General features: G+C 46.4%; 10 protein-coding genes across 10 annotated transcripts; 5 read left to right on the forward strand and 5 right to left on the reverse strand.

Annotated features, from left to right (window-relative positions):
* Window positions 1–276: 276 nt before the first annotated feature.
* On the reverse strand, window positions 277–885 carry EDB93DRAFT_1255633 (uncharacterized protein; the record flags this gene model as incomplete). The annotated part of the gene is made up of 1 exon (XM_041453812.1): window positions 277–885. One exon carries the CDS (start codon window positions 883–885, stop codon window positions 277–279), a length of 609 nt encoding a protein of 202 aa, XP_041302345.1.
* A 1,033-nt stretch (window positions 886–1,918) lies between these two features.
* On the forward strand, window positions 1,919–3,670 carry EDB93DRAFT_1255634 (uncharacterized protein; the record flags this gene model as incomplete). Its single annotated transcript, XM_041453813.1, has 4 exons — window positions 1,919–2,640; window positions 2,681–2,898; window positions 2,947–3,425; window positions 3,509–3,670. 4 exons carry the CDS (start codon window positions 1,919–1,921, stop codon window positions 3,668–3,670), a joined length of 1,581 nt encoding a protein of 526 aa, XP_041302346.1.
* A 124-nt stretch (window positions 3,671–3,794) lies between these two features.
* Window positions 3,795–5,237, forward strand: EDB93DRAFT_1255635 (uncharacterized protein; the record flags this gene model as incomplete). The annotated part of the gene is made up of 5 exons (XM_041453814.1): window positions 3,795–4,028; window positions 4,079–4,207; window positions 4,261–4,342; window positions 4,404–5,016; window positions 5,081–5,237. The coding sequence occupies 5 exons, from the start codon at window positions 3,795–3,797 to the stop codon at window positions 5,235–5,237; spliced, it is 1,215 nt and encodes a 404-aa protein (XP_041302347.1).
* A 171-nt stretch (window positions 5,238–5,408) lies between these two features.
* Window positions 5,409–5,723, reverse strand: EDB93DRAFT_1255636 (uncharacterized protein; the record flags this gene model as incomplete). Its single annotated transcript, XM_041453815.1, has 1 exon — window positions 5,409–5,723. One exon carries the CDS (start codon window positions 5,721–5,723, stop codon window positions 5,409–5,411), a length of 315 nt encoding a protein of 104 aa, XP_041302348.1.
* A 5,415-nt stretch (window positions 5,724–11,138) lies between these two features.
* On the forward strand, window positions 11,139–13,407 carry EDB93DRAFT_946270 (uncharacterized protein). Its single transcript, XM_041458049.1, has 7 exons — window positions 11,139–11,193; window positions 11,244–11,378; window positions 11,446–11,528; window positions 11,612–12,620; window positions 12,673–12,978; window positions 13,026–13,100; window positions 13,153–13,407. The coding sequence occupies exons 2-7, from the start codon at window positions 11,304–11,306 to the stop codon at window positions 13,288–13,290; spliced, it is 1,686 nt and encodes a 561-aa protein (XP_041302349.1). The 5' UTR covers window positions 11,139–11,193; window positions 11,244–11,303; the 3' UTR covers window positions 13,291–13,407.
* On the reverse strand, window positions 13,153–15,804 carry EDB93DRAFT_946254 (uncharacterized protein). Its single transcript, XM_041458048.1, has 9 exons — window positions 15,251–15,804; window positions 14,828–15,192; window positions 14,633–14,768; window positions 14,537–14,581; window positions 14,340–14,481; window positions 14,186–14,281; window positions 14,076–14,134; window positions 13,730–14,023; window positions 13,153–13,671 (listed from the first exon to the last, which is right to left on the reverse strand). Exons 1-9 carry the CDS (start codon window positions 15,686–15,688, stop codon window positions 13,525–13,527), a joined length of 1,722 nt encoding a protein of 573 aa, XP_041302350.1. The 5' UTR covers window positions 15,689–15,804; the 3' UTR covers window positions 13,153–13,524.
* A 1,338-nt stretch (window positions 15,805–17,142) lies between these two features.
* On the forward strand, window positions 17,143–18,393 carry EDB93DRAFT_946323 (cyclophilin-like domain-containing protein). Its single transcript, XM_041458050.1, has 9 exons — window positions 17,143–17,325; window positions 17,375–17,416; window positions 17,469–17,513; window positions 17,568–17,570; window positions 17,621–17,643; window positions 17,701–17,762; window positions 17,818–17,865; window positions 17,917–17,949; window positions 18,000–18,393. Exons 1-9 carry the CDS (start codon window positions 17,225–17,227, stop codon window positions 18,162–18,164), a joined length of 522 nt encoding a protein of 173 aa, XP_041302351.1. The 5' UTR covers window positions 17,143–17,224; the 3' UTR covers window positions 18,165–18,393.
* Window positions 18,339–19,150, reverse strand: EDB93DRAFT_946470 (ribosomal protein S25). Its single transcript, XM_041458051.1, has 3 exons — window positions 19,047–19,150; window positions 18,618–18,903; window positions 18,339–18,559 (listed from the first exon to the last, which is right to left on the reverse strand). Exons 1-3 carry the CDS (start codon window positions 19,047–19,049, stop codon window positions 18,534–18,536), a joined length of 315 nt encoding a protein of 104 aa, XP_041302352.1. The 5' UTR covers window positions 19,050–19,150; the 3' UTR covers window positions 18,339–18,533.
* Window positions 19,151–19,192: 42 nt separating this feature from the next.
* On the forward strand, window positions 19,193–21,592 carry EDB93DRAFT_946535 (glucosidase II beta subunit-like-domain-containing protein). Its single transcript, XM_041458052.1, has 10 exons — window positions 19,193–19,444; window positions 19,510–19,605; window positions 19,657–19,896; window positions 19,951–20,010; window positions 20,064–20,459; window positions 20,509–20,634; window positions 20,682–20,856; window positions 20,905–20,979; window positions 21,033–21,144; window positions 21,199–21,592. The coding sequence occupies exons 1-10, from the start codon at window positions 19,234–19,236 to the stop codon at window positions 21,331–21,333; spliced, it is 1,626 nt and encodes a 541-aa protein (XP_041302353.1). The 5' UTR covers window positions 19,193–19,233; the 3' UTR covers window positions 21,334–21,592.
* Window positions 21,593–22,034: 442 nt separating this feature from the next.
* On the reverse strand, window positions 22,035–24,160 carry EDB93DRAFT_1178946 (cyclin-domain-containing protein). Its single transcript, XM_041450600.1, has 2 exons — window positions 23,189–24,160; window positions 22,035–23,120 (listed from the first exon to the last, which is right to left on the reverse strand). The coding sequence occupies exons 1-2, from the start codon at window positions 24,062–24,064 to the stop codon at window positions 22,500–22,502; spliced, it is 1,497 nt and encodes a 498-aa protein (XP_041302354.1). The 5' UTR covers window positions 24,065–24,160; the 3' UTR covers window positions 22,035–22,499.
* Between the last annotated feature and the right edge of the window lie 1,180 nt (window positions 24,161–25,340).

The following is a 25,340-nucleotide window of genomic DNA, read 5'->3' on the forward strand; positions in this document are numbered from 1 at the left end:
GATAAGTACCCTCAGACATCATCAGATTACCTTTGGACATCATTTTGTAGCATCAGACATTTGTTATTTGCATTACTGACACATTTATACTACTAATACCAATTAGCAATCCCTTTAGGATCGAACGCACTTGCTCTGCAAGTATAGCAGACTAGGTCATGCAAAGGATCTACCTAAATATTGTTGACTAGGTAGTACAATTTCTTCTGAGCCCAGCAGAGATTTACTCTTTACACCGATATTTGCACATGACTGGGTTGTAGCTAGTTTGTGCAGCTAATGAGCTGAACCAAGTTGGAAATGGGTGGCTTGGTTCACTGGGATAACCAAACTGGGGTTACAGCTGGCAAAGTTGAACCTGAGTGAGCCAGAGCTGAGCTGTGGCATGACTAGTTTCAGGGAATGATGTAGCTCCTTTACCTGCATGAGGGTCGTGGAGAGGGATTCTGATGCCATGTGTACATTTGCAACCTGGGGAGCAACAGCAGCAATGATATGGTCAATGATTTGGGGTGTAAGCGTGTCAGAGATGTGCTTAGTGGCGGCTTCCGTGATTTCATAGGCCACGTGTTGTTTCAGTAAGAATGCGACTGCACAGATAACCGCATTGACTGGGAGTGGGGTTACCACCGACATTTGGGTGATGTGGAATAAGATGGTGGTAAGGTGGGCCAACGAGTATGGTTGTCCTTCTTGGCATAGTAGCTTTGCAGAAAGAAATTTCTCAGCGCACTCTGTATCCATAATGCAACTTTGCAGAGCTTCTATTTCTTTGGATGTGGTAGGATTCCTGATTGTTCTGCGGGTGTTAGGGTCATTGGGTGGGGTTGGGGAGGGGGCTTTGGGTTGGCTCGCTCCAGTGGTGCTGGAGCATCTGGGAGGCATGTTAGTATTGAAATTTAGAGGATATGTATCTAAAAGGTGGTGATTGATGGTTTTCAGAGGATTCTTAGTGGCCTTGAGGCTGACAGCAATGCTGTTGGGCAACATTGGCACCATTGGGCGCATTGAACTCAAGGGGTGCTCGGGGTCTTTTTTCAGGGTACCACTTAGTGAGTGACTAAGAAGTGATTAGTTATTCAGTTTCTGGATGGCATACTGAGAGAAACATGGCACTATGACATCATCAATGATGGATGTTGCCTTGAAACCATTCATCTTGGGCTTCTTCTTCTCTAATTCAAGACACTCTTTCTCTTCCTCAGCTTATTTTATTAAATGGTCTTCCTCTTCTCTGGATGCTCATGCTACTTGAATCTCTTCTTCTTTTTTGGCTTCTTCATTGTGGCATCTATTCCATTCTGTGGCTCTAATGTCGTATCCTGCTGTCCAGGCTTCAATTAGCTGGTCAATGGTTTGGCATCAGTTGCCATGATTAGATCTTTGCAAATCCTGGCATAAAGGCCACCTGCAAAATCAGGGCAAACTTCAAGAGATAGATTGGCCATTGAGCAAGTAAAGGGCTAGATCTGAAAATGTTTCATGGGGTGTGCTGTTTGTATGAGGTTGCATGGATGAAAGAAAGGAAAAGAAATGCTGTGTTGATGAAGTGCACAGAGCGGTTGGTCATTGCAGTAGAGAAGTAAGAGGTGCAAATGCCACATTTACTGTATGCATTCGACCTTAAGTTCATGGGGGTTGTAGTGTGACATGACATAATGGTAGGTTCGCATGTTCGTTCATCACTGTGATCTGTGATGAACTTAAGATAGGTTTGCTGACGTGTGCCGCCGCTGTGTCACTGATGGACTTGGAGATTCCAAGTCGGATTGATCCTCAGTCGACGACAGAGGTTGCTACATATCTGACTTCTTTCTAGCTTTCTGTAGTGTCTCAGCGGGATATTGAATGCAAGGATACATTGATATAACCTAGTAAGTTTATTTGTATGTTCTGAATGTTTCCATCTCAGCCACCCATGAATTCTTTCATCCAGGATAGCGCTATTGATCTTTCTCTTGACTCGCAACTTCAGCATTATGTACATCTGCTTGTATTTCTTCAATGCTATGATTCATTTATTCCAGCTCTGCACCTCCCCATCTTAGCTCTTCTCGACTTCACCAATCTACCACTGTTTGATCACTTCCTCATGGTGGCTGACTTACATCATTTTTTCACTTCCGAGAACTGTGTCACAAATGATGTGCCCGCTGACTTCCTGGATCGTCCCCTTCCACCACTTAGTCTGTCTACTCAGCTCCTGAATACCTTCAGTCAGGCCTATCATGATGGCATGAAATCTGTCAAGGATCCACGGTTTCTGGGTAATCTTCCATTTTGGGTAGTTCAGTACTGGCATGATTTAGGGTGTGCTATTGTAGCGAAGGGGTGCTGGAGTTTGGCTCATGATTGGCTATCAGGCCAACGAGAAAATGCAGACACTGATCTTGCAGCTGCAATTGACGAGGTTTTTAGTAGCCTTCAGATACTTGGGTGGGGTACTACTCTCCGTGGCCCAGCTGCATCACTCCAGGTGCTTGATCTTGCAGAGTTCCTATCATCCATGCCAATGAAGGGCCACTTCATCCATAGATGTGATGGTGAACGAGATATCCCTATAAATCCCTCTCAATCCACAGCTTCGCCAGACAACAATTGTCGAAAATCTGGCATTCATCGAAACACTACATTGCAGTCGTGAGCGATGGGGTCATTACTTAATTGACAAGTGCTTTAGAAGGCTCTCTCAGCTTGGTGATTCCTTGGTGAATGAAGAGCTCACATGTGTCCTATTTCCTCTGAATGTCAGTGGCATACATTGGACTGTGTTGCTGATCGATGGGAAGAAACGAGAGGTCCATTATGGTGATTCATTGGATTGGCCGTGGCCAAAGGAAGACATTAATCTCATCCAACGATGGTTGAGGGAGCATGGCTTCCAACCATTGTCCAAAGGTGCAGTATTACTCCACAGCAGGCAGGTCGACTCATACTCATGCACAGTCGCAATGATCAACACAATTCATCATTTTCTCTTTGATGTCCTGTTGTTTACGGACAAGAAGAAATATTTATTGTGTATCAACAAGCTCATCTATCTTCTTCAGGGTCATTTTTCTGCCTCCGACAATGACTGCCACCCTCCATCTGATTCTCCGTTCCAACACACATCCTTCTCAGAGTTGTCTTTCTCCCGCAAGTCTTCTGCCTCCTCCATGTCTGCCAATATACCACCCTCCAAGTCGCATGTCTCCCTCAATCTACAGGTCTCGCCATCTCAGCCCAGGACCAGGTTGCTGAGGCACTTTAGCATTATCTCATGGCAAGAATATCTTGATGCTGTCCATGAAGAGGATCTTGTGCACAGTGATGAGCAGGAGGACGAGGAATTCAGTGCAATGCTGAAAGCAGCAGAACAGAAACTCCTGAAGTGCACTCGTGACCAAGATCGCCAGCGTGCCCATTGTGCACGAGTGAAGAATGTAAGTTTTGTTTTGAACAGTTCATCAGACATAATCTCATCTAATTCAAGAATAAACTATGATCAGTCAATGATGTACTGCAGCCACCAACATCATTGCAAAGCCTTGGCTCACAGCCTTCTCACTCACTCACAGAGTTATCCCGCCCACACTGTGTCATTAAGAGCCAGTTCGGCAACAAGATGTTGACCGAGGTTTGGCAAATGTTGGGTGAGAGCTCTCGGCTAAAGGCAGCAGACTTCTAACTTTACATCTCCTACCTGTACATCTACCATGAATCCCTATCTTATTGATTGTCATCATCGGCAAAGAATCTGTACTAGTGTTATCACCCTTACTGCCATCTATGCCAGCTTTATGACTGTTCTCATGGCTCAACCAGAAGTCACACAACAAACTGATAACTCAAAGGCACATTGGCAAGATTCGGAGGTTGATGTCCTTCTTCACCACCTAGTTGAGAACCAGGCAGCAGGCAGTGATGGTGGAAACTTCTCAATGCCTACCTACAACAGCGCAGTGGCTGCTATTAATGCCGATCAGGCAATTCAAACAATAGGCCCACTAAAGACAGGCAAGATGGTTAAGATGAAATGGACTTTGGTACATGATTTCTTATCTTGATTGATCTTGAATTAACAAGATTTTTCTAGCTCAAGAAGACATTCAATCAAATACAGATCTACCGTGGCATATCAGGCTTCCATTGGGACAACATTCACAGGGCTGGGATTGAAGGAGTTGCTGCTGCCAGTGTCTGGGATACGTATGTGGCCCCAAAGGTATGTCATTATGATAAAATATATTGCGACACTATCAACTGACATTGAGTTAGTCACAAATTACAATGCGCCCCTTTCGCAACAAAGGGTGGCCTCTGTACAATGACATGCAGGCCATCTTGGGGGACAATAGTGGTGCTCATGGACTGCCACTCCTTCCACCCTGCTATTGCAGCCCCTGCCTCTATTACTGTAGATGATGTACTTGATGGTGCAGACAGAGCCCTTGATCTTCTCAACATAGACGTAGACCCCAGTGGGGGCAGTGTCTCTGTTGGCGCCACTCCTAAGCACCTGCACACAAACACTTTGCCTGACTCCCTCGAGACCTCATCGCACAATTCTGGTGGCATGTCCAGTATTCCTGATAGTCACCAGTCGCCATCACTCCTACTTTCATCAACACTAGTACCATCATCCCAGGTACCCATCTTCAAGAAGGCTCAGGTCTTGACACATTGCAGCAGCATACACACGGGCATGAGCAGTGCTGCCAAGGTCACCGTGAAGATCACTCCAGTAGCTGTGGTGATGAACATGCAAGGTAGTATTAATCACCTCACTGACGCCATTGAGAAAAACATGGCCCCTCTGCCTGATCTGCCAATTCCTGTCGTACCTGTCATACCAACCTTGATCTCACACGGCCTGGCAGTTATGCGCAGTGTAGATGGGGATCTGTCGTTTGATCAAAGAGCCACCCTCCTGCAGATATTTTCCCGTGCAGGAGGGGAGAACAATCTTGCTGTTTATATTGGGCTGGAGGATGACTTTGATGTGCACCGTGCATTTATCTCAGGGCTCCTTGAGTCTATGTAGAACTATCCCACTACTTGTATTACTACTCATTACATTTCTCATACAAACATGTAGTATGCATTCCATGTACACATATCTACAATTATCATGGTCTCTGCTAGTGGGAATGGATCTGGAGTGGATGGCTGTGGTTGCTGCTGCTGATGAGAATTGCTCGTCAGGAACAGATCTGGAGTGGATGGCTGTGGTTGCTGCTGCTAACAAGCATTGAGAATTGCTCGTCAGGAACGGATCTGGAGTGGATGGCTGTGGTTGCCATTGCTGATGAGCGTCACTCATCAGGAATGGATCTGGAGTGGTTGGCTGTGGTTGCCGCTGCTCATCATTTAGCTCACTACATACATAACATTGTAAATGTACAACTACATGGTACTAGTAAGAATTAGTCCAGTCCATTATCATCATCCTCCGAGATACCTTGGTTTGAAAAATTGTCATTGTCGTCTCCAAGATTATGCCTTTCCTGCACAATGCGCTGATAGTCCACCCACATTGCTTTGGCAATGTGATCATGCATCAAATGCAGATTGTTGCATGCAGCTGGGTGCTCTTCTACTTCCTCCTGCTCCCAGTTTGCAGCATGTGCATCACCAAGGGAATAGTTTGCGTCAGGTAGCCTACCTTCTGCAGGATTGTGCAAGTGGATGAAGTTGTGGATGCTGCACAAAGCAACTGGAATCTGTGCTTGAATGTCCATAGTGTATGGCAGGGATAGAAGGAGGATATGGAAACATTGTTTGAGGACACCAAAAATCCGCTCGATGACATTTCAAGCGGATGTGTGATGGAGATTGAATAGTTCTTCCTTTGTAGTAGGCCTGTAAAAAAATTAGTGTGTAATGCAAAGTAAAAATGCTGCTGCACTCACCTTACACCTGCATGGCCCCATTCTGCAAGGTGGTAGCACACATTATGGTAAGGAATGAGTAACTCAGGCCACAGAGGGAAACCTGCATCTGCAAGGAAGTATTTCCCTGCAGGGATGCAAAGGTCGTGGGCCTTGGCAGCCTCATAGACATGTGCATCTGTAGCCAACCCTTCCCAGCCAGTGAGTGCATACACAAATTTAAGGTCAAAGTTACAAGCGAATAGACAGTTCTGTGAAACAAATCCCTTTCGATTACGATAGGGACCTCGTTCAAATGCGCAAGGTGATGTGTGAATGTGGCTCCCATCAATGGCCCCAATGGTATCCTTGAAGAATGGATAAAATTTGGGATTATGGCGAATTTTGGCAGGAATTGAGGCATCCAGCAACTAAATGTGTTTCATATAGAAGGGGGAGGACGCGAATATATTAAGCATTTTGCGAAAATAACTACATAGAATCTACAATGAGACATCAAAACTATTAGCTTAGTGCATACTTACCGAGAAATCATATCATTTGAGCGCTGGAATCTTTCTCCGACGTGCCTGATAGACAAGCCTGTCACAGACGTATATAGAAAGATGGCAAGTTGTTCTTCTAACAAAACAAACTTGGAGTCGGTGTGTCCAAGGGTACAAATATCGGATATGAGCTCTGCAAAGACATTCGCATGCACACCGAGTTCACATCGGATTCATTCTGGATGACCAGATAATAATTCCATCACCCATGCTTCACCCGAGAGAGCGGATGTATGGTAGGGTTCCAGATCCTTTGCATACAGTGACTCCAAGATGTTTGCTGTAGCGCAGATTAGAATACTAACGACAAGGATTGAATGTTGTATAAGGCGGCGTCTATTTTCTGGCCGTAGGGGCGGATAACATGGTGTAAAGAGTAAATCTCCACTGGGCTCAGCAGAAACTGTACTACCTAGTCAACAATGTTTAGGTAGATCTTAGCACAACCTATGCTGCTATACTTGCAGAGCAAGTGCATTCGATCCTAAAGGGATTGCTAATTGGTATTAGTAGTAAAATGCATCAGTAATGCAAATAACAAAATGTCCGATGCTGCGAAACGATGTCCGAAGGTAATCTGATTATGTCCGAAGGTACTTATCTGATGTCTGAAGCCAAAGTGCAATGTCCGAGATTTCGGATTTCAGATTTCATGATAATAGGTCAGAAACTTTATAACGAGTGTCAGATTGCGAGTGGTATGCGCAAGTATAACGAGTGACGGAGTATGACAGTGAATGAACGGTAATATTTCGCAATGCAACTAAGAACTACGAGAATATTCTGGGTGATCCGCAGAGTCGGGAAAACAGCTCCTAACTACTGGGTGATAATTGCTACAGGTCACTACAGAGTATTTAAGTAAGTACGTAGAAATCCGGAATACTACAGGCAAAGATAGTAGCAATATATTTCGGGTCTGATGTCCTATGTAATAAGACATGAGGTGCTGTGGACATGTAATAATGCGGTCCAAATGTCAGATAATGTGCACGGGAATAACTACGCACCTAGTGAGGCTAGTTCAGATGGACAGGACATGGGATGGACAAGTGCGCACAAAGTGCAATCGGCCAATGCAATGTCCAAAAGTCCGATGCGCTGGATCCAATGTGGAGTGGCTTGTACATGTGTGGAAGTGCATTGGACATGTGCGCATATGTTTCGGGTGTTGATGTGAGTATGAAAAACTGTGGTTCTGAGCCCAGCGCCACAACCATCACTACAGCGGGAGTTCCAATTGAACATCCATTGTTGTAGAGCATAGATCGAGGACAAAGTATGTAGGGTATAGATAACAGCATGATTGTAGGGTTGGGTAATTTGAGCTCCGACATTCGGCAAAATCAAAGCCGAGAGCTCTCACCTAACATTTGCCAAACCTCAGTCAACATCTTGTTGCCGAACTGGCTCTAAGGAGGACATTCACCAGAAAAAACCAGCTACTCATGGTGGTCGTAAACACACTTGCAGGCTGACCAATGCCAAACGAGTGAATTGGCAGAGTCCAATTCTGTGGCCAACAATCCTGTGAGCTACAAAGCTCAGTGGCAGACCAGGCATGTCTCCACATGCCATCTGTTATCACACCCAGAAATTGGACCCACGGTGTGAGACCCTTACTCCACAAGTCATTGGGCATTGGATTGATCAAACCGGGACTCGCCCATAATGGAAAGACTCTGTCATCGCACGTGCAGAGCAAGGACATCTTGCATCAAGCACTGTCACAGAACCAACATACTTTCCCCTTACCCAGATGTAGTGAAAGCCATTGCTGATCAGCTTTCAACTCTTCACCAAGTCGGTATTGCTCTAAACACATCATGCTGCTGTGGTCTTATTGTCAGGTTGCTGTGCTACACAATCCCTCAGATCTTCACAACAAAGGCTTATGATGGGTCAATGTTCAAGTGTTCTGACTCTTGGGTGCAGACATTCTTGTATGAAAATTTGCGCTACACCATGCGCAAAGGAACCCGTGCAGCTCAAAAACTTCCTACCAATTTGAACGAGGTCTGTTGTGAGCAGTTCCTTTGGCTTGCGCTCACAATCTGCGACGACGTGATCACCTTCTGTTACAAGAACATCTAGACGCTTGGGCCCCTACTATTTTTCTCCTAATCCTCCTCGTATCAGCCCTCACATCATACCCTTACCCCGACCTTACCCTTGTCATCCTCGTCATCCTCGCATTCCCTTTCGCCCTCTACCTGTCGCTTCAGCAAAGCCAGTACATTTGGCCGGATCCTTTCGCTGACGAAGCATACCCGTGCTCCGTTTCACCACCTGACTGATCCTGTGGACAGTCCCCTTGCCCTTACCGTCTGGACGGTAACCTATGATATGATGCACGACGCATCCCCTTTTTCCTGTTCCCTTTCTTGATCTCTGACTCGGTGCGCAGTCGCACATGCGACTTATACTTAGATCCGCAGCTGCACGATCGTGCCCCTGCGCGTTTCACTTCTTCATCCGATCTTTGACTCACTTTCTTATCTAGCACGTTCCACCTAGACCAAACGTGCCTTCCTGTTATGGTCTTACCCTTACCGATTGCCTCTCCCGGTAGTACGAGTTATCATCCACTAATACGTCTCCTGTCCTCTATATAAACTCGCTACCATGTACTATATTCCCTAACTTGAATCTACTTGGTTCTTGACCTCCTACTCTCACCAGAGTGATCCTTCTGCCTCGCCAGCAGTCTATATTCTATCTTCTTATCTGCTCTTCGCGGATAAGCCTATAGTCTCGACCTTTACTCATCGACTTCGTCGACGAGCAAAGCCCCTGTTGACTAGTTGGACTTCTGTCCTTCTAATTAACGACGATCCTTACGATTAACCTTCGGGTGTCGTAAGCCTAGGCCGATATAGCTTATCGTCTCGCACCCGCGTGACATAAGCTACCCGATTTGGACATAGGCGTTAAATCGTACTTGCCGAAGACACACCAAGTACGACCCCTAACCTTGGGCTAGCCCAAGGACATCCTCGACCGTTGACGACACACGCTCTGTTTGAGCGTCGCCAACAGATACCATCCAAGTCGTAACACCTTCCCCCAGTTCTTAGTCAACATTGACTAAACCAACATCATCTACCAGTCCACCAGTGGTTATACCTATGAAGTCATTGGTTCAAAGCAGGTTAGTATGATTGGCCAGGAGGAGAAACGAGCATGTACACTCTTGGCTGGTATCTCAGCTGCTGGTGACTTGCTGCCATGGCAAATCATTGTGGTTGGGAAGACAAAGTGTTCCCTTCCTTCTGTACATGGTCATTCTTATGATGAAGCAATGAACTTGAAGTTCCAGTTTGCCTTCTCAAAGACCGACACATACTGGTCTACCTTCAAAACGATGTGCATGTATGTGACAGATATTCTGGTCCCATTTTGGATGGAGAAAAAAGAGGAGCTGGGTGTACCACCTGATCAACCCTGCATTCTGCAGCTCGACTGCTGGTCTGTACACTGCTCTGTTGCATTCTGTACATGGCTCGACACGACATATGACTGGATTCAATATTGCTATGTCCCAGCTGGTACAACTGGGGTGACTCAACCCTGTAATGTTGGTCTCCAGCGCCCTATCAAGCTCGCAATCAAAGGGTTTCAGCATGCAGACGTTGTGAACAAGACACTGACACAGCTTTCCTCTGGCACGGTCACATCTGAAATTCGCCTGGATGTCACCAAAGGAACCTCGTGGGACTACTCTGTATGATGGTTCATCGAGGCTTACAAGGCTGTGAACAAGACAGATTTGATCAAAAAGGTATGTTTCATTTTCAAACTAGTGTCAATGTTATTCACATAGTAAAGACAAACAGGCCTTTGCATTGTGCAAAGCAGGTGAAGATGATAAATCCAATCTCTCTTTCGAAAGTCTTACCAGCATCGACACTCTTCGAGATCTTCAAGATCTTCTGCGCACGGATCCTGACATGTGGCAGCATATCCAGCTCCGCAGCACCACTGCTACAACAAGAAGCAATGATGACTCAGTGGATGCTGAAGTATTCTTACCAGAAGATGATGTGGTTGAGAGTGATGGAGTTGATGATGAGGCCCCATTGGAGGTGGTGCTCAAACATATCATGTCTGACAAGACCTACGTGTCAGAAGGATATATCATGGCCATGGATGGGTCTCTGATAGTGGACAGTGCTGCTGACAAGCACTGTGACATGATTTCACCTAGTGACTTGGAGGGTATTGAGGAGGCCAGCAGAGGAAAGCGACAGCACAATGCAAACACACAATACAGAGAATATGACACACATTAGTTAGAATTTGTTTTATTTCACAGAAAAATATGAGAGAACCAGATGTCACACTTTTAGGTTCGTCCTCGCCAGATGCCTGTGACTGTCACATGACATAGGTTCAGTTCGAGGTATTGGTGACACTGTGACAAACCTAAGGTTGAATGCATACAGTACTGTTCACTCAAAGACCTAATTCTATTTCCTCTAATCATGCCTTGCTACATAATAGAAAGACAAGGGCTATGGTGGCCAGCCCTAATCACAAGCTGTCAGCCTAGCTAAATCAGGCAAGTGAACAAATCATGTGAATTGTTGGTGGAGTGCCAAGGATAGTGAGTGACTAAGCTGTGTGCCAAATTATGTCAATAATACCAAACAATGTAGTCAATATATAGATAGTAGCACTTTCTAAGCTTGGGTGATAATAAATCATTTCCTTGTGGTATAATTACCTGAGATCTCTTAGCCTCACACCATATAGCAAGTAACCACATATCTTTGGTGAATACAAATTTCTTATCTAATATCCCATGAACTTACACTTCTCGAAGTCCCCAAGCCTTGCTCTTTCAAATTTGATTACTTAACTTTCTGCCATTGCTTTCTACATCATGAAACAATGGGCAAGGATGTATGACACATCACTAATGACACACCAATCTGTAGCCACACATGCAGGCCCACATGTCAGTAGTATTGCACATATTTGCATCAGGTTGTACCATTTCTGATCAAATGATTCTTCACTTGCAGGGACAGACTCTCACTGGAGGTATCAATTTCACGCTGGCAGGTATTTTCCCCAAAGACTCAGGTTCCGAGTTCACACATAAAAAGTGAGTGTTTATTGGCCATTGTCTCGCCACTAATTGTCTCCGAGTTTAATGCCCAACAATACTCATCACAAAACCACTACTAGGATGATGCCTTCATCAGTCTCGCCTCCTCCAAGTCCAAATAAAGCAGTCCCTCGACTATCTCGAGGTGCGATCCTAGTAGACGGAGGTACCATACAGCTTGAACACCATGATCTTCCTTCATGGACACCACTGGTTGTTTCAGATAGCGAAGGTGGTATGGATGAGGTCCCTTTAGGTATGGAGGACTCAAAAGGCCCACCTTCGAATGCGAGAAAAATGCTATCGCAAAAATGCAAAACAAGTCCAGACCATATCCCTCCGATTGCAATGCCCCAACGAGAAGTCCAGCAGGCATCTTCGCAAATTTCAGGCATCTACTTTCCGGCAAAGGATTCTCGCGGTTCCCAAAGTTTGCAGGAGATACTACAAGCAACATTCAGCGCGAATGGTTCATACAATATCTCGCCGCCAGTCGCACCTATCGATAGCGAGGGGAGCAGCGCCGACATGCAAACAGTGATTTATAGCAAAAAACGCCGCCAGATTCAGAACACTCGCAGAAGCACGAGTCAGGAAAGTTCAGAGGCTGTTGCAGCAGTCGGTGCTCCAATATCCAAAGTCACTACAGCGGTTCCGACCATAGCTCGTCGAAAAGCTGCTCCCGCAATTCCTTACGAATCTATGCAAAAGGTTATTAATGCTGCATTGGACACTCGGGTAGTCACAATCGCTTGGCGTCGTCGGTGTCATGCCGCAAGGCACGGCACTGACGAAAAGTCGCAGGACAGGACTTCGAGGACGAAGTGCTTTCCTTTTGAAGACGCTATTTTTGACTTCAATGTTTCAACCTCCGTACATCAGAGAGATCACCACAGTAAAATCAAGTCGGGGCTAGTTTCAGTCGAGGATGAACATCATGCCTTGCCACGCAAATTTACGCGGATGCTGGACAGTGTTCAAGCTACCGCACTTCCGCAGCAATCTAAAGGGGATGGATTCAACGAACGACTCGATGCATTGTTCGGACGCAGAGACATACCTCACTCGCCTGACGGATTAATTTCTCGCGTGAGTACCATGTATCGAGAAATGAACACAAGTTGATATATTGTAACCACAGGACACTGTAGAATCGGCGTCTGTCTTCGGCGTGCCAGTGCGCGAGGTTGCAGCAAGCAAAGAACACAGCCCTGTGTCATCCAATGATTCAAGAATATCCATTGACACGTCGCTCTTGCAAAGCACCAAAGCCACAAGCATTTCTGGGCGAAAAGATGTCTCTCGAAAGAGAGCTTATACGGAGATCCACCTCGAGGATGAACCTGTTCGAAAGAAGCATGAAATTGAGACCGCAGGAGACCAGGTGTCCAAATGGATTACGGCATTACAACGACTTGTTAAAGGAAAGACAAAGATTGGCCATGAGGTACGGAATGAGTTCCCAATATCTGCACTGTTATTCACATATATCAGGGCATGGAGGATTTGAGCACAATCCTGGCTGAGATAGAGTCTGTGTACCCGTACCTAGATCCCAAACTTGCACGGGTTGGTCAGCTTTAATATTCCTCGGCAACATTCTCATCTTACCCATGTTAAGGTCACTTGTCTTCAAGACATCTTACAGCAGCTAGCGCAGTTGGAGGATATCCCATTCGGAGACGAACATGACCTTCGCCGTCGCACAGGTGGCATTATTGCAAAATGGCCGAGATTTAAATCTTCACTGACAAATTGATGGGAATATTTCAAGTGGTTTTTGGTGCATTGCGTACATTACCTGGAGGCAATCTTTTATACCCAAGTACAGAACACATACAATGTTTGGTGGTATTCATGAAATTTTGTTAGTAGCTACCAGTCAGGTCTTGCAGTTGATTGGGATACCGAGCTTGCGCTCTATCATCCGTGCAATGTTGGGGCAATAATACATAAATCTATCGTAAACGAAATTGGAATATACACGCACATTTCAATGGCTAGCTTCTTCGATCTGCCGTCTCCAGCGCTTCTGGTTATCAATCATCTCTAGAAATATGGTGTATTTGGCATCTAGTAGTTTTTTGACTGTCGCTGATGCCCCAGGGGCCACAAGGGTACCAGCAGGTGTCATTTCGACCTGAATCGCAAAAGTCAGCATCTTCACTCAGCAGAACGCACAGGACAGGATATCTCACCATGATCTTCCACATGTCTTCTCCGTCTTTAGCACCCTCCGCTGCAATCCTCCCCAGCATCGCTGCACCAAGAACCACCGCCTCAGAATACGACTTGGGCAAGATGACGGGAATGCCACACGTGTCTGCAAAGAGCTGCATTATCACCACGTTCTTCACCTGCCCGCCAGACAGATGCAGAGAGGTTATGACATGCCCTGCAGCGTTGAGAGCGTCAATGATATGGCGAGTTTGAAGGGCGATAGATTCCAAGGTAAGGTAGTACTTGCGAGCAAGGTCGGCTATAGATGCGTCCTGAAGTAATCGAGATGACTTCGTTGAAGTTTCAATTGAAGGAGTGACTTACCAGCTCAAGACCGACAATACAACCCTTCATTTGAGAATCGGCGATTGGAGACCTGTTTCCTGTGATAGTTGTGAACAAAGATACTGAAATCGAATTGTAGCTTATCTCACCATGGAAATCAGGATAGAAATGTACATTCTTCGTAAGTTCCGTGTAGGTATCAACATTATTCTCGCGCCGCAACTTCTCGAGGACGTCCAGCAAGACTATAGACGCACATTAAAACGCCGTTTGCGTTGCTCCATCATGAAAAACTACACAAACCAGCATGTATACACTTTCCCTCCTGCTTTGCACGTTCTTTGAGTTCAGGATACGCGGTGTGAGTGGTAACGATAAAGTCGATAAGCTGTCCCGTAGACGATTGGCCCCCTTCGTTCATCCACCAACCAGGGAAGACTGTGTCCTATGAGAAAATACCATCAAGACATCGCATGTTATGCAGAACGGCAATGATATACCCTATACGGGCCCCATACACCCTTTACGAAGACACCACCCCGACTCTGCAACAATGTTGACGTCTGAATGAAGAAGGATTGAGCAAGATAACTTACCTGAATAATATGGCAAGTACTCGTTCCGGCAACAATGGCCAAACGGTGCCGAGACTCGTCAAGAGAAGGAAGCACGCTTGAAAGTTGACCATTCTCCATATATTGAGCGGCAACTGTGCCCATCCAACCAGCATATCTATCACGACACCAATAGCATCCATATTTCAATAGACAAATTGATGGAATATAACATACCCATCAATCAGACCACTTCCAACAGCAGTACCTTCTACAAGTCCAAGTTCTTCAGCTGCTTTTTGAGATAAGCCTAGTCCAACTGGGCTTCCGGCAGTCTGCACTCGCCCCCTAGCAGCGCCCATATGCTTCCAGTTACCACCATCGACGAGTTCACCGAGACCAATGCGCTCAAAAAAGTCCGGCTGCCAGCCTTTGTCGGGAACATAAGAGCACTTGCATGTAACCGAACAAAAGGAGCGTGTGTTATCTCCAGTTGCCTTGTATGTGAAAAAATCGGGAAGATCAAAAAATTGGCATCGGGCGAACAGAGCAGGATCCATGCGCTTCTTGAGCCAAAGAATCTTGGGCACCTCCATCTCAAGCTGCTCCAAAAGCAGAATTAGCAAGGTAAACTGGACTCGCAGCCGTCGCGCGACATACGCTCATGGTTCCGCCTACATAATTCAAGACGATCGACCCAGTGGAGTTGATAAGTTCAGCTTCCTCCTCGGCGCGATGGTCTGCCCACAGAATAACATTCCGATTGCCATGAATGCCGATGCCGCTACCCTTGGTCACTGTTATTGGATTCCCGACAAAGTCTGATACGGCGAGAGAGCATGTGGCATCGAAGCCAAGCCCCCTGACTGCGGTCGCGGGAACCTTAGACTGCATCAATATTTCCTTTACCGCGGAACAAATCTGCTCCCAGATATCATTCGTGGATTGCTCGAAGATACGGTAGTCGTGCTGATCACGCCAGGTGATGATATCCTTCGTGGAAGACGCTTTTATCTCACCGTTTCGTGCAATGAGGGAAGCGCGAGCAGAACCGGTACCGATATCAATACCGATAAAGTAGGGCGTATTGCAACTCATTCCAATAGGCAAGGCTATGGGGTCAGGGAGTGAAATGAGCGAGCATACTGTGGTTTAAATCATGTTGGGATATCAGTCAGTGACTGTCAATAAGGCCGCCATAGGACCCTGAACTGTCCGGCTGGTTGAACCTGAACCTAAGTCCATTGCACTGGACCGACCTTGCTTGATCTAGACCGTTCGTCGCCTTATCACGAGGTCTTTTGATCAAAGGGAGTTGAGCCAACGACGCCTTAATTGGAACCGTTAGGCAACGAGACCAGACGAGACCTACCATAGGCTGTGATTAATGCAACTGTGACGGCCCTGTGGACATCCCAGACCCTTTGTTGACATATAGCCTGACACAGTATTCCCAAGTAGTGGCAATAGCACAGCGAGTGGCAAAAGTGTGAATCCCCATTAATTAAAGTGGAGAAAGGCGACCCCCGTACCCGATGCATAGGCCGCCAGTCAGTGATCTGAACATTATAGGGAGGCGACACTAGTGGTTTGTTTCTGAATAATAGGCAAAAGAAACATGATTAATGCATAAGTTACAGTTGCATCTTCTATGGTACTTGCTAGCCTGATCCGACACCAAAGGAACGGGAGGCACGAGCGTTGAAGACAAAAACGTCAAAATGAAGCTGCCACGACAAGTCAAATGCGATGATAATGAACAGCTGATTGATGTTTATATGACGGCGGGCGAAGAGAACGTTCTGATTACAACCGACAACAAGAAGGAGCTGACAAAGCAAAAACAAACACATACAACTGTACGTTAGGTTTGCCATTTTATTGAAAAAAGTAGGGAGCTATGTATTATCGTCTTCATGACCCTAATTGTCGAGCTCGTGCGCAGCATTTTCAGCCATTTTTTTCTAACCCTGATGTCCATGAGTGCTGCCATCTTCTTCAACACCAAAATTCGCTCTCGTTTCTTCCGACTGGCCCGGGTACCCTAGCTATATCGTCGCTACTGATTTCTTTTGTGGAACAGCGCATCAAGTAGTGCTGTGCGGCAAGTCACCAGGATCTAGCACCAGACCTCCATCGCGCTCGCGGTCGACATCATGATCCCCTTTCTCATTATCGGTCCTCCTTGTCAGTCATCGCGATTGGTGTGGCCTTAACATTATTTGCTTCGGTATTTTCCACTGCATCCTGAATTGTTCCTTCTTTTCCTACCTTGTAGCTCCGCCTCGTGCATGCACACTATCCTACTATCAATAATGTCTACATGCATGTTCCTTTTATTGGCAGTCATAATTTTATACATTCAGAGGAGCTAGCGAAAAACTGGTCGTTGTCGGCAAGGGGACGTTCTGGACGCGAGTGATGTATCGATTGACAAAGTCAGCTTGTACCTTTGTGAGGGAATTCACCAGGTCTTATCTACTATAGTCAGTCGAATCGTAACAGGGCACTATGTAGACACCCAACTTCAAGGGTCATGGAAAAATATTTTTTTCAATCTTATCTGAACCGTCGGTTCTTACCGGCATACCCTGTTTACAACCTTGATCTTCTAGGTTACAGGAACTTGTCATCATGTCTTCAACAACGCGTCCAATCGTTTTCATGGATATCAATATTGGAGAGACACCAGCGGGTAGAATAAAAATGGAACTCTTCAGTGACGTTGTCCCAAAGTCTGCGGCTGCTACCTGTGGCTGTGTGCTGTTCTGATCAACTTTGCAGAACTGCTGAAAACTTTAGGCAGCTGTGCACCGGCGAATGCAGGTATGTCCAGGCCATGAAGATAAACAATTCTTTATGAACGCCTCAAGATTAGACGTGATGCGCGACCACAGGGTTACAAGAATGCGACTTTCCACAGGTGATCATTACCGCAACTTCGAGTGATCGACTTTCATTGATAGATTCTGGGCAGAGTGTATGATATCATCTTCTTGATGTCCATGATGATTAACGTGTGCGACTCAGCGTACCAAATTTTATGTGCCAAGGTGAGCATACTGTAACAATATCTCTTCAGGTCAGCCTCATCCCATGTCTACTTGTAGGTGGGGACTTTTTGAACGGTGATGGAACAGGATCGTTCTCGATATACGGCAAAAATTTCCCTGTAAGTGTACTCACGCTCCTCATGGCGCGGTGCACAAGTCGACTTGACGCCACAGGATGAGAACTTCCAAGAGAAGCATACTGGACCTGGCTTACTTTCTATGGTTTGCTATATCTTTTCCGTTCGCAAACATCTATCTCATAATGATTTGTAGGCAAATTCAGGCCCAAATACAAACGGATGCCAGGTATTGCTCGCTACAATTCTGCATTTCTGCCTCGATCTTAATCCTCGCAGTTTTTCATCACTACTGCAAAATGCGATTTCTTGGACGGAAAGCACGTGGTTTTTGGCAAGGTCATCGATGGCATGTTGACGCTTCGAAAAATTGAGAATGTCCCTACGGGACAGAACAACAGACCAAAGCTAGTCGTGAAGATCGTTGGTATGCAGTCGATTTAACGGCTTCGAAAAGTGTCTCACACGTGTATCGCAGAGTGTGGGGAAATGTAACTGCCTGTTCACAAAGCATCAATAGGAGAATGAACGTCCGCGTCATTGATCACCTATCCGAGTCGAGAGGTTTTGGAGTTGGTTGGGCTCATACATCAAGGACTCGTCGGATAGGCGGACGTAAACTTAGCATAGATGACATTCATTACATGTACTCTTCATAATTTATTCTTTTACCGAGTGAATGGCGAGAATGCAAGACGTTCATGACATCTGGAGATTTGGTCCATTCAATGCCAGTCAGAAAGCATAGATTTTGGTTGTGGTGAAAGATACATGGGGCTTATGAATGGCCATAATGAATAAAAGACTAGTAATCTAGTCCGATGCGGTTGTCAGCCGAGCTAAATTGGAGGTTGATCAACCTCTTTTATCTAACATGGAACATTGAGAGGAACGCACTGTAAATGAGTTGGCCAGAGTGGTGCACAATGCGCTTGATCAAGCCCTCCTTCTCCAAATGTCTGATGGCAACGCGTGCCAAGCTTCCATTGACCTTCAAACGCTCAATGAGAATGCTCTGGCTGATGAGACGCCAGGTGGGAGCCTCCTTCATGATACGGTCGAAAGTAGCTTTGTCACAGACAACGGCGTGCTGGGCCTTGTCCTTGACTTTTCCCTTCGACCACTTCTTCTTCTTAGCAGCCTTTCCGCCAGACGACGATGGTGGTGGAGCTTTTGCCTTGGCCTAAATCAAACGTAGTCAGCATCGCATCTACATGCTTAATATGACATCCAAGGGCTGCAATGCTCGAAACATGCTGCGGTTCAACGAACCAGCATATTTAATGCTTCCTGTCCTGGAAATCATCAACAGGGGAGGATACTCACCATAATGTCGTGGCCTCTTCGTCAATGTCGATGAACTGCACTTGGCTGGCTTGACCGCCAAGCTCTCGGCGAAATCCGCTTATATTCAGGCGCCGCATCAAACCCTACTGACGTAACTGTGGCACTGCTCATGTTGAATTAGGTGGGAGAGAAGTTAACGAGCATCCCACCAAAATTCGGGTCGACAATGCATCCCTGGCTACTCCTCGCCCTTGCCCTTCCATCACTAGCAGCACTCGACAAGGCCCACGGCGTTCCTCCATCTCTCGTATCGAAATACGTACCCAGCACGAAGGGTTCGCACCAGACATGGACGTGTTTAGACGGTTCGAAGGAAATTGCCTGGAGTGCGGTAAATGATGATTATTGTGATTGTCAGGATGGAAGCGATGAGCCAGGTGCGAGTCTGGGTAGTTATGGTCAGGTAACTAAGTTGTATTGACGTAGTTCTGTATTCTGTAAGGCACGAGTGCCTGTCCCAATAACAAGTTCTACTGCCGCAATGAGGGCCATATTGGAGCAATAATACAAAGCTCTCGTGTTAATGATGGACTTTGTGGTAAGTTTGCAGACGTGGTAGCGTGAGTTCATGATACTTATTTGAATATAGAGCAAGAATGCTGTGATGGATCGGACGAGCCCTCAGGCGTGTGTCAGAACACTTGCCAGGAAGTCGGAGCAGAATACAGAAAGAAAACAGAAGCAGAGCGGAAACTGCGAAAGACTGGATCCAAGATACGATCTTCATACATTGCGTACGCGCATAAGGAGAAAAAGCGCTTGGAAGCACTCATTGCTGACCTTGTCAAAGAGATTGAAACGAGAGAGAAAGAGGTGGAGAGACTACGAGGTATGATGTTAGTTCAAGGATCCAGGGATTTTGTGGTAACACAGCCCTTTTCAGATATTGCAGAACGCGCAGAATCTCTCTCGGCTGCTGAGTTGGAGCGTAAGAAAAAGTCGCGTATGTGTATCCCGACATATTTCCTGCAATCTTGACCCACAAGTATGTTGCAGCCCTCTACCAGTCACTCCTCGTACATCATACCGCACTCAAGTCCCTTCAGAAAGAACACAAGAAGCACATGGAACGCGAGAAAGCTCTTGGTGACATCTTGACCTCACTTCGTACGGGCTATAACCCTAACTATCAAGATATGGCCGTCCTCGAGGCTGTTCGTGGCTGGGAGGCACTAGCAGGATTACCTCACATAAACGACGTACGCAAGGGTGACGATGGGGAAGCTGATACTACCGCAGAAAATTTGACAACAGAGGAAGATGTTGAAGATGAAAATTTTTGGAATGCAGCAAAGATCGAGAAGGAGTTGGATCAGTTATTAAAAACAGATCATGTGACGCTGCTGCTAGAACATGACCAGCTTGTCGGACCTGCTTCGACCCAGTCTCTCTGTAAGTTCAAACTAGATTTTGGTACCGCAAGAAATTGACCAGTTTCAAGTGTTTGAGATCTCAGCCTACCTTCCAGACGCTCTGCTCCCATCCTATCATAGTTTCCGTGACTCGGTTCTATCGGCTCTATCAGTCTTCGGGATCGGACGCGGAGCTGCATCCGACACGTCTGCTGGTAACTACATGCTCTATGACTGAATATGTGTGCTCATCCCACGTTAGAATCAAATCGTGCACGTGTGGCTCTTTCGGATGCAGAACACAGCCTCAAGCTGACCCAGGACGAGCAACGAACCGCAAACGAGGACCTCCTAGATCTCTTTGATCCTGATGGCTTTGGCCCAGAAGGCGAGTGGAAAAAACTTGACGGCATGTGCTTATCAAAGGATACCGGAGAGTATGTGTTGTTGTTTTGAACTACTTGAAAGATACTTACATTTCGAAGCTACACTTACGAAGTTTGCCTCTTTGACGAGGCGAGGCAAATTCCAAAAAGTGGCGGTTCTGGTTTCAGTCTCGGGTATGTTGTCTAAATATAAGTGCTACAAAGGTACTTATCTATGTGCCTTCCAGGAAATTTTCGTCCTGGAACAAAGTCGCTCGACCTGGTGAACTTGAATATTATACCAGACAGCACTACACCCAGGGGGCCAAATGCTGGAACGGCCCCCATCGTAGCGTTGAGGTAAATATTGCATGTTCTCTATTCTCCCGCACAGCATTGATTTATTCTTATAAGCTCGTCTTGACTTGCGGCATTGAAAACACGTTACTGACGGTGGCAGAACTGGAAAAGTGCGAATACCAAATTACAGGCACGACGCCGGCACTATGTCGCCCGATGGAGGACGAGCACACCAAAGACGAACTATAGACTTTCTGGCACGCAATTTAGGTACGGTACTTCTGCATGCATGTATTTATTACGCGTCAGGTGAACCTGAAGTTCTATCTTCATCCTCTTGTGGCCGAGTTTTAAATCAGAAAGTCCGGGACTCGTCCGCCGGACAGTCTAGGAATCGCGTGCGCACCCGAATTGGCCTGAGTAATCAGCGATTCAGCATACATGACAGGAACCCCGCTCGATGTGCCAGATGTCTTAGGCTTACCGTCATCTCGAGGCCAGTAGGTATCAAAGGAATTTGTATTTGAACACTACGTATGATACTAATTGACAGAAGGAGACTCCTTAGCCTTGCGTGATGAGCGCGGTTTCAAACTGAAACAGATTTTAACTCTGTTGTGGTGAGTTGTAACCACTCGTCTACGAGAGTTGCATACCAAGAAAATCATCCACGAAAAGACATCAAATTTCAATAGAAAAACTTCTCATTTGCAGATTTCAGACCTCCACAATCCAAGAACAACGGATTTCAAGTCTATTGTAGTAATCACTCTTGCCAGGACACTGCCTTGAGATGATCCTCCCAGTCCATGTCAAGGTATGTTATGATGAAAAAAGAATTGTCATCCACGGGTTATGAACGTGTACAGTCCACACTGGTGTTGGCGGTAACCACTAGCTTTAATTATACAATTGCATGTTATTGGTCTGTTATGTGTGATTAAATCTTGGACCTGTGTAAGGTGTCATGTTCGTATATTTTAAAACCTGTTAGAGACCATAAAAACGCCTCAGATGCGAACGTTCGTGTTTTCAAATTTTCCTGTTCGATAGTTGCAGATCCTGTGTCTGATGTCAAAGAAAAGCACGCACGCAGAGCAAGCTTTAAGTAGGGTATAATATTTGAAAATTGTAAAGTTTCAAGAAAGAAGGTTTCGGCACCAAGTACCAGCCAGCAAGCAACGATACCATCGTTCGAATCTATAAGGACACATGCTAAATAAATATACACCGCCAAAATATGAATTGAAGGCGAGGTATAGACACTACTGTACGATATGACTGCAATGTCGTGATTTGAATGTAGGTGATTGGCGTGCACTGTGAAAGGTATGAAGAAGTATTACGGGCTGGTCGAACATATACCCGGGAGCAAAGGTTAGGAGGTGTCGCAGGAGTAATCGTTTGGTAACAGTCTAAGGGCTCGCCATCCCAATATCCTCGCTAATTTCTCGTACAAGCCGCCGGGCCTTCAATTCCGGCGTAATATCGCCTCGTTCTCTCTCTTTGTCTTCCACTCTGTTCTGGCTACACTCGTCGCCCTGCTCTACGGTGGTAGCGCGGAACTCGCCAGCGCTCTCGTATTCCTCGGCGTCTCCACAGATTGAACTTGAAGAGTTGTTTGGCCGAATCGTGGGCTCATCGTCCGTCGTGTAGCCACCCTCTGTTTCAGATTCTGTATCGTTTTCTGTGCTGACGATGCTCGCAGCGTCATCGTCATGCGTGCGTACAGCACGCATACTGGGCGTCCGATTGGGCGCCACTGAACCACCATATACATCAATAGCACCCATAGCCCGTGCCGGGCCTGATGCTGTGGCAGGTGATGAACGTGTCTGAAACGTTGATTGCTGTGAGCGTGACGGAGTTGCGGGGCGGGATACGGAAGGGGATTCTGGTGGTTGTGATTGCGAAAAGAGGATAAGCTGTTCTGCATATCTTTGCATCTCCTCAGGCGATATGACGAGCCTGAAGTCATTGAGAAGTAAAAACTGGAGTTCAAGTTGGTTAAGCTCTGCTTGGGGGAGACCTCCGACCTGAGTAAAGATAGCGAGATGCGGGGTGGAGTGAATATTTTGAACAGGTCTGTGAAGTTGCAACCCACCTTCGCATACCGCGAATTAGTGTAAAATACATCGCTGAAAAATTTACTGGCGACTGTGACGCCAGCAATGACAAGTCTATGAACGTTATACGAATCGATTACAAACGTGCGCCCCGTAGCCTCGGAGGCGAGGCGAGACATGCGGTCAAAATACACGAGGAGGGCTAAGAACACCTCGTTTGTAGTTGGACAATATTTGAGTATTCGTAAGAGGTATGATTCAAGTGCGATAGTCGGAATGTTGCGAGCATGGAAAGTGAGGGCGGATGCAGGGTTTGATAGGGAGGAACGGGAGGCGGAAGTGAGGGAACGCCAAATAGGGGAACGAGATGCGTCTTCTGATATATTGTTATGTGACAGAGTTGCCAAAGTATGGGATGCTGGGTCTGAACCAGAGATTGCATCGTTGGTGGATGCAATCTGGGTGAGAAGTGAAGCGAGGAGACGAAGCAAATCGGTCGAGGGGTAGCTGTGAACGTCAAAAGATGAAGCAGAGGTTGGTACATGTATTTGGGGTGGAGGAATTGGAGAACCAGCTCTTGGAGGGTTATCAGGGGGAGGGGCTCTGCTTGTGGCTGTTGACGATTCGGATGCTGCCTGAGATGACTGTACGGCGTTATGCCGAATTGGAGAAGAGTCTTTTGTTACAACTGAAGATGCAGAAGTCGATCTCCGTGGTACTGGTGGGCAGTAGGATGAAGATGACTGGAATACAGCGGGAGCTGTCGATGCTGGCGGTTTCCAATGTGAAACTCTGCTAGAACTTGGTCGACCGGTGGATGAAGATGAAGTAGTTCTAGGTAAACTTGAGAGATTTCTGTCGACACCAGTTCTATCGATAGTTCTAGCTTCTGTCGGATGAGCGAGAGCGAGCATAATTGAAGATGTTGAACGGTGAAGAGGACCTAGCTAAGTTCAGCGCTCAGTAATCACAAAATGTAAACAATCTTCTTCTACACCGTGGGAATAGATTACTTACCGTGTGAGACTGAGACAATTCGTATGTAGCATTTTGATTGGGCTGTCTTTCACCCCTTCGAGTTCCACAGATCATTGTATTTCTGTGTCTTGTGTCCAATCAAACTCCCAACGTTCGTTGTACACGGTGATCTCCGTCAAGTATTTCCATTATTACGCGCACGTCTATACATTCATGCCAACAGGGCTGCACTCGCTGTGATTCGTATGAACGGTCGAATAACTGTCCTCCACGCCGTCAATCCTGCTGTGCGGCGTCGCACGTCAGCGCGTCAGTCAGCATTTGCCTTTCGCTTCGCGGAATCCTTGTTGACGTGTAAAATCGGACCTATTGAAGTGATGACGCTGACAACAGCGGTTCCCACCGACGGCGTTCGCCGTGCGGTGACATCGCGGTCGCCTTTCTGCAGGAAACATTAACCTGGGGAATAACGATAACTCTTGCGAGAACCATAGTTTCTCCTGCGGCCACCTTCGCTCCTCGGGTAATTGCAAATTAGTACCTAAGGAATGGCTGGTGATAGGGTGCCTTTGATACCCCCGGGCCCTGTACCAGCAACCGATAGGCTGGGCTCTTTTCCCTCGTAGGCACTCACTACGCCACCAGGTGGACTCGTCCTTGCGGTGCTCTTTTGAATATCACACTTATCATGATCCACTCCACCATACCAACTCAATTTCTTCTAGACTTTTCTGGTTACTTTTACAGGTAGCGGAAGTGCACACAAATCGAAGCCGCGCAGGTGCGCAGAAATTACCATTGGCTTTCAAGCTAGACCTTTTCACATGCATATCAATTTGAGTGATCGCCAATCGTGATCAGTGCCTAACGACGTTGTGTCCTGTTCACTTTGTATTTATAGTATACTTCTTACAATTGAAAGCTTGACATTTGAGACAGTTTTGAGCAACTGGACGAAGTCGGTCCTACATGAGCATCTACTGATCAATTGAAATCGCTAGTTGCCGCCATCTGCTGGTATCCTTTGTCTTCATGAACTCCTTGCTTTCCGAGCCCGAAAGCTCAACACGTGCACGTCAGCGAGATGGGTCGCAAACCATGGAGTGTGGTCCAGTGACTTTACATACTTGCATAAATACAAACTTTAGTCGAGTTCTAGATCAGCGACAATAACGTCTCAGGCTACAATCTGACATAACACAAAGTTCAACA

The sequence above is a fragment of the Suillus bovinus genome (assembly GCF_016758785.1).
Source record: "Suillus bovinus strain UH-Sbo-P2 chromosome Unknown EDB93scaffold_98, whole genome shotgun sequence".
NCBI lineage: Eukaryota > Fungi > Basidiomycota > Agaricomycetes > Boletales > Suillaceae > Suillus > Suillus bovinus.

Coding starts and splice junctions, on each gene's coding strand:
- EDB93DRAFT_946270 (XM_041458049.1), top strand. CDS start 11,304: ATGAAACAATGGGCAAGGATGTATGACACATCACTAATGACACACCAA. Junction 11,529..11,611: donor TCCGAGTTCACACATAAAAA/GTGAGTGTTTAT, acceptor AACCACTACTAG/GATGATGCCTTCATCAGTCT. Junction 13,101..13,152: donor TAGATCCCAAACTTGCACGG/GTTGGTCAGCTT, acceptor ACCCATGTTAAG/GTCACTTGTCTTCAAGACAT.
- EDB93DRAFT_946254 (XM_041458048.1), bottom strand. CDS start 15,688: ATGAGTTGCAATACGCCCTACTTTATCGGTATTGATATCGGTACCGGT. Junction 14,769..14,827: donor GGAAGTGGTCTGATTGATGG/GTATGTTATATT, acceptor GTGTCGTGATAG/ATATGCTGGTTGGATGGGCA. Junction 14,582..14,632: donor GTACTTGCCATATTATTCAG/GTAAGTTATCTT, acceptor ACATTGTTGCAG/AGTCGGGGTGGTGTCTTCGT.
- EDB93DRAFT_946323 (XM_041458050.1), top strand. CDS start 17,225: ATGTCTTCAACAACGCGTCCAATCGTTTTCATGGATATCAATATTGGA. Junction 17,326..17,374: donor TTCAGTGACGTTGTCCCAAA/GTCTGCGGCTGC, acceptor TCAACTTTGCAG/AACTGCTGAAAACTTTAGGC. Junction 17,866..17,916: donor GACCTGGCTTACTTTCTATG/GTTTGCTATATC, acceptor AATGATTTGTAG/GCAAATTCAGGCCCAAATAC.
- EDB93DRAFT_946470 (XM_041458051.1), bottom strand. Junction 18,560..18,617: donor CTCTGGCCAACTCATTTACA/GTGCGTTCCTCT, acceptor CCTCCAATTTAG/CTCGGCTGACAACCGCATCG.
- EDB93DRAFT_946535 (XM_041458052.1), top strand. CDS start 19,234: ATGCATCCCTGGCTACTCCTCGCCCTTGCCCTTCCATCACTAGCAGCA. Junction 20,635..20,681: donor TGCATCCGACACGTCTGCTG/GTAACTACATGC, acceptor ATCCCACGTTAG/AATCAAATCGTGCACGTGTG. Junction 20,980..21,032: donor GGTTCTGGTTTCAGTCTCGG/GTATGTTGTCTA, acceptor TGTGCCTTCCAG/GAAATTTTCGTCCTGGAACA.
- EDB93DRAFT_1178946 (XM_041450600.1), bottom strand. CDS start 24,064: ATGCTCGCTCTCGCTCATCCGACAGAAGCTAGAACTATCGATAGAACT. Junction 23,121..23,188: donor CTAATTCGCGGTATGCGAAG/GTGGGTTGCAAC, acceptor ATCTTTACTCAG/GTCGGAGGTCTCCCCCAAGC.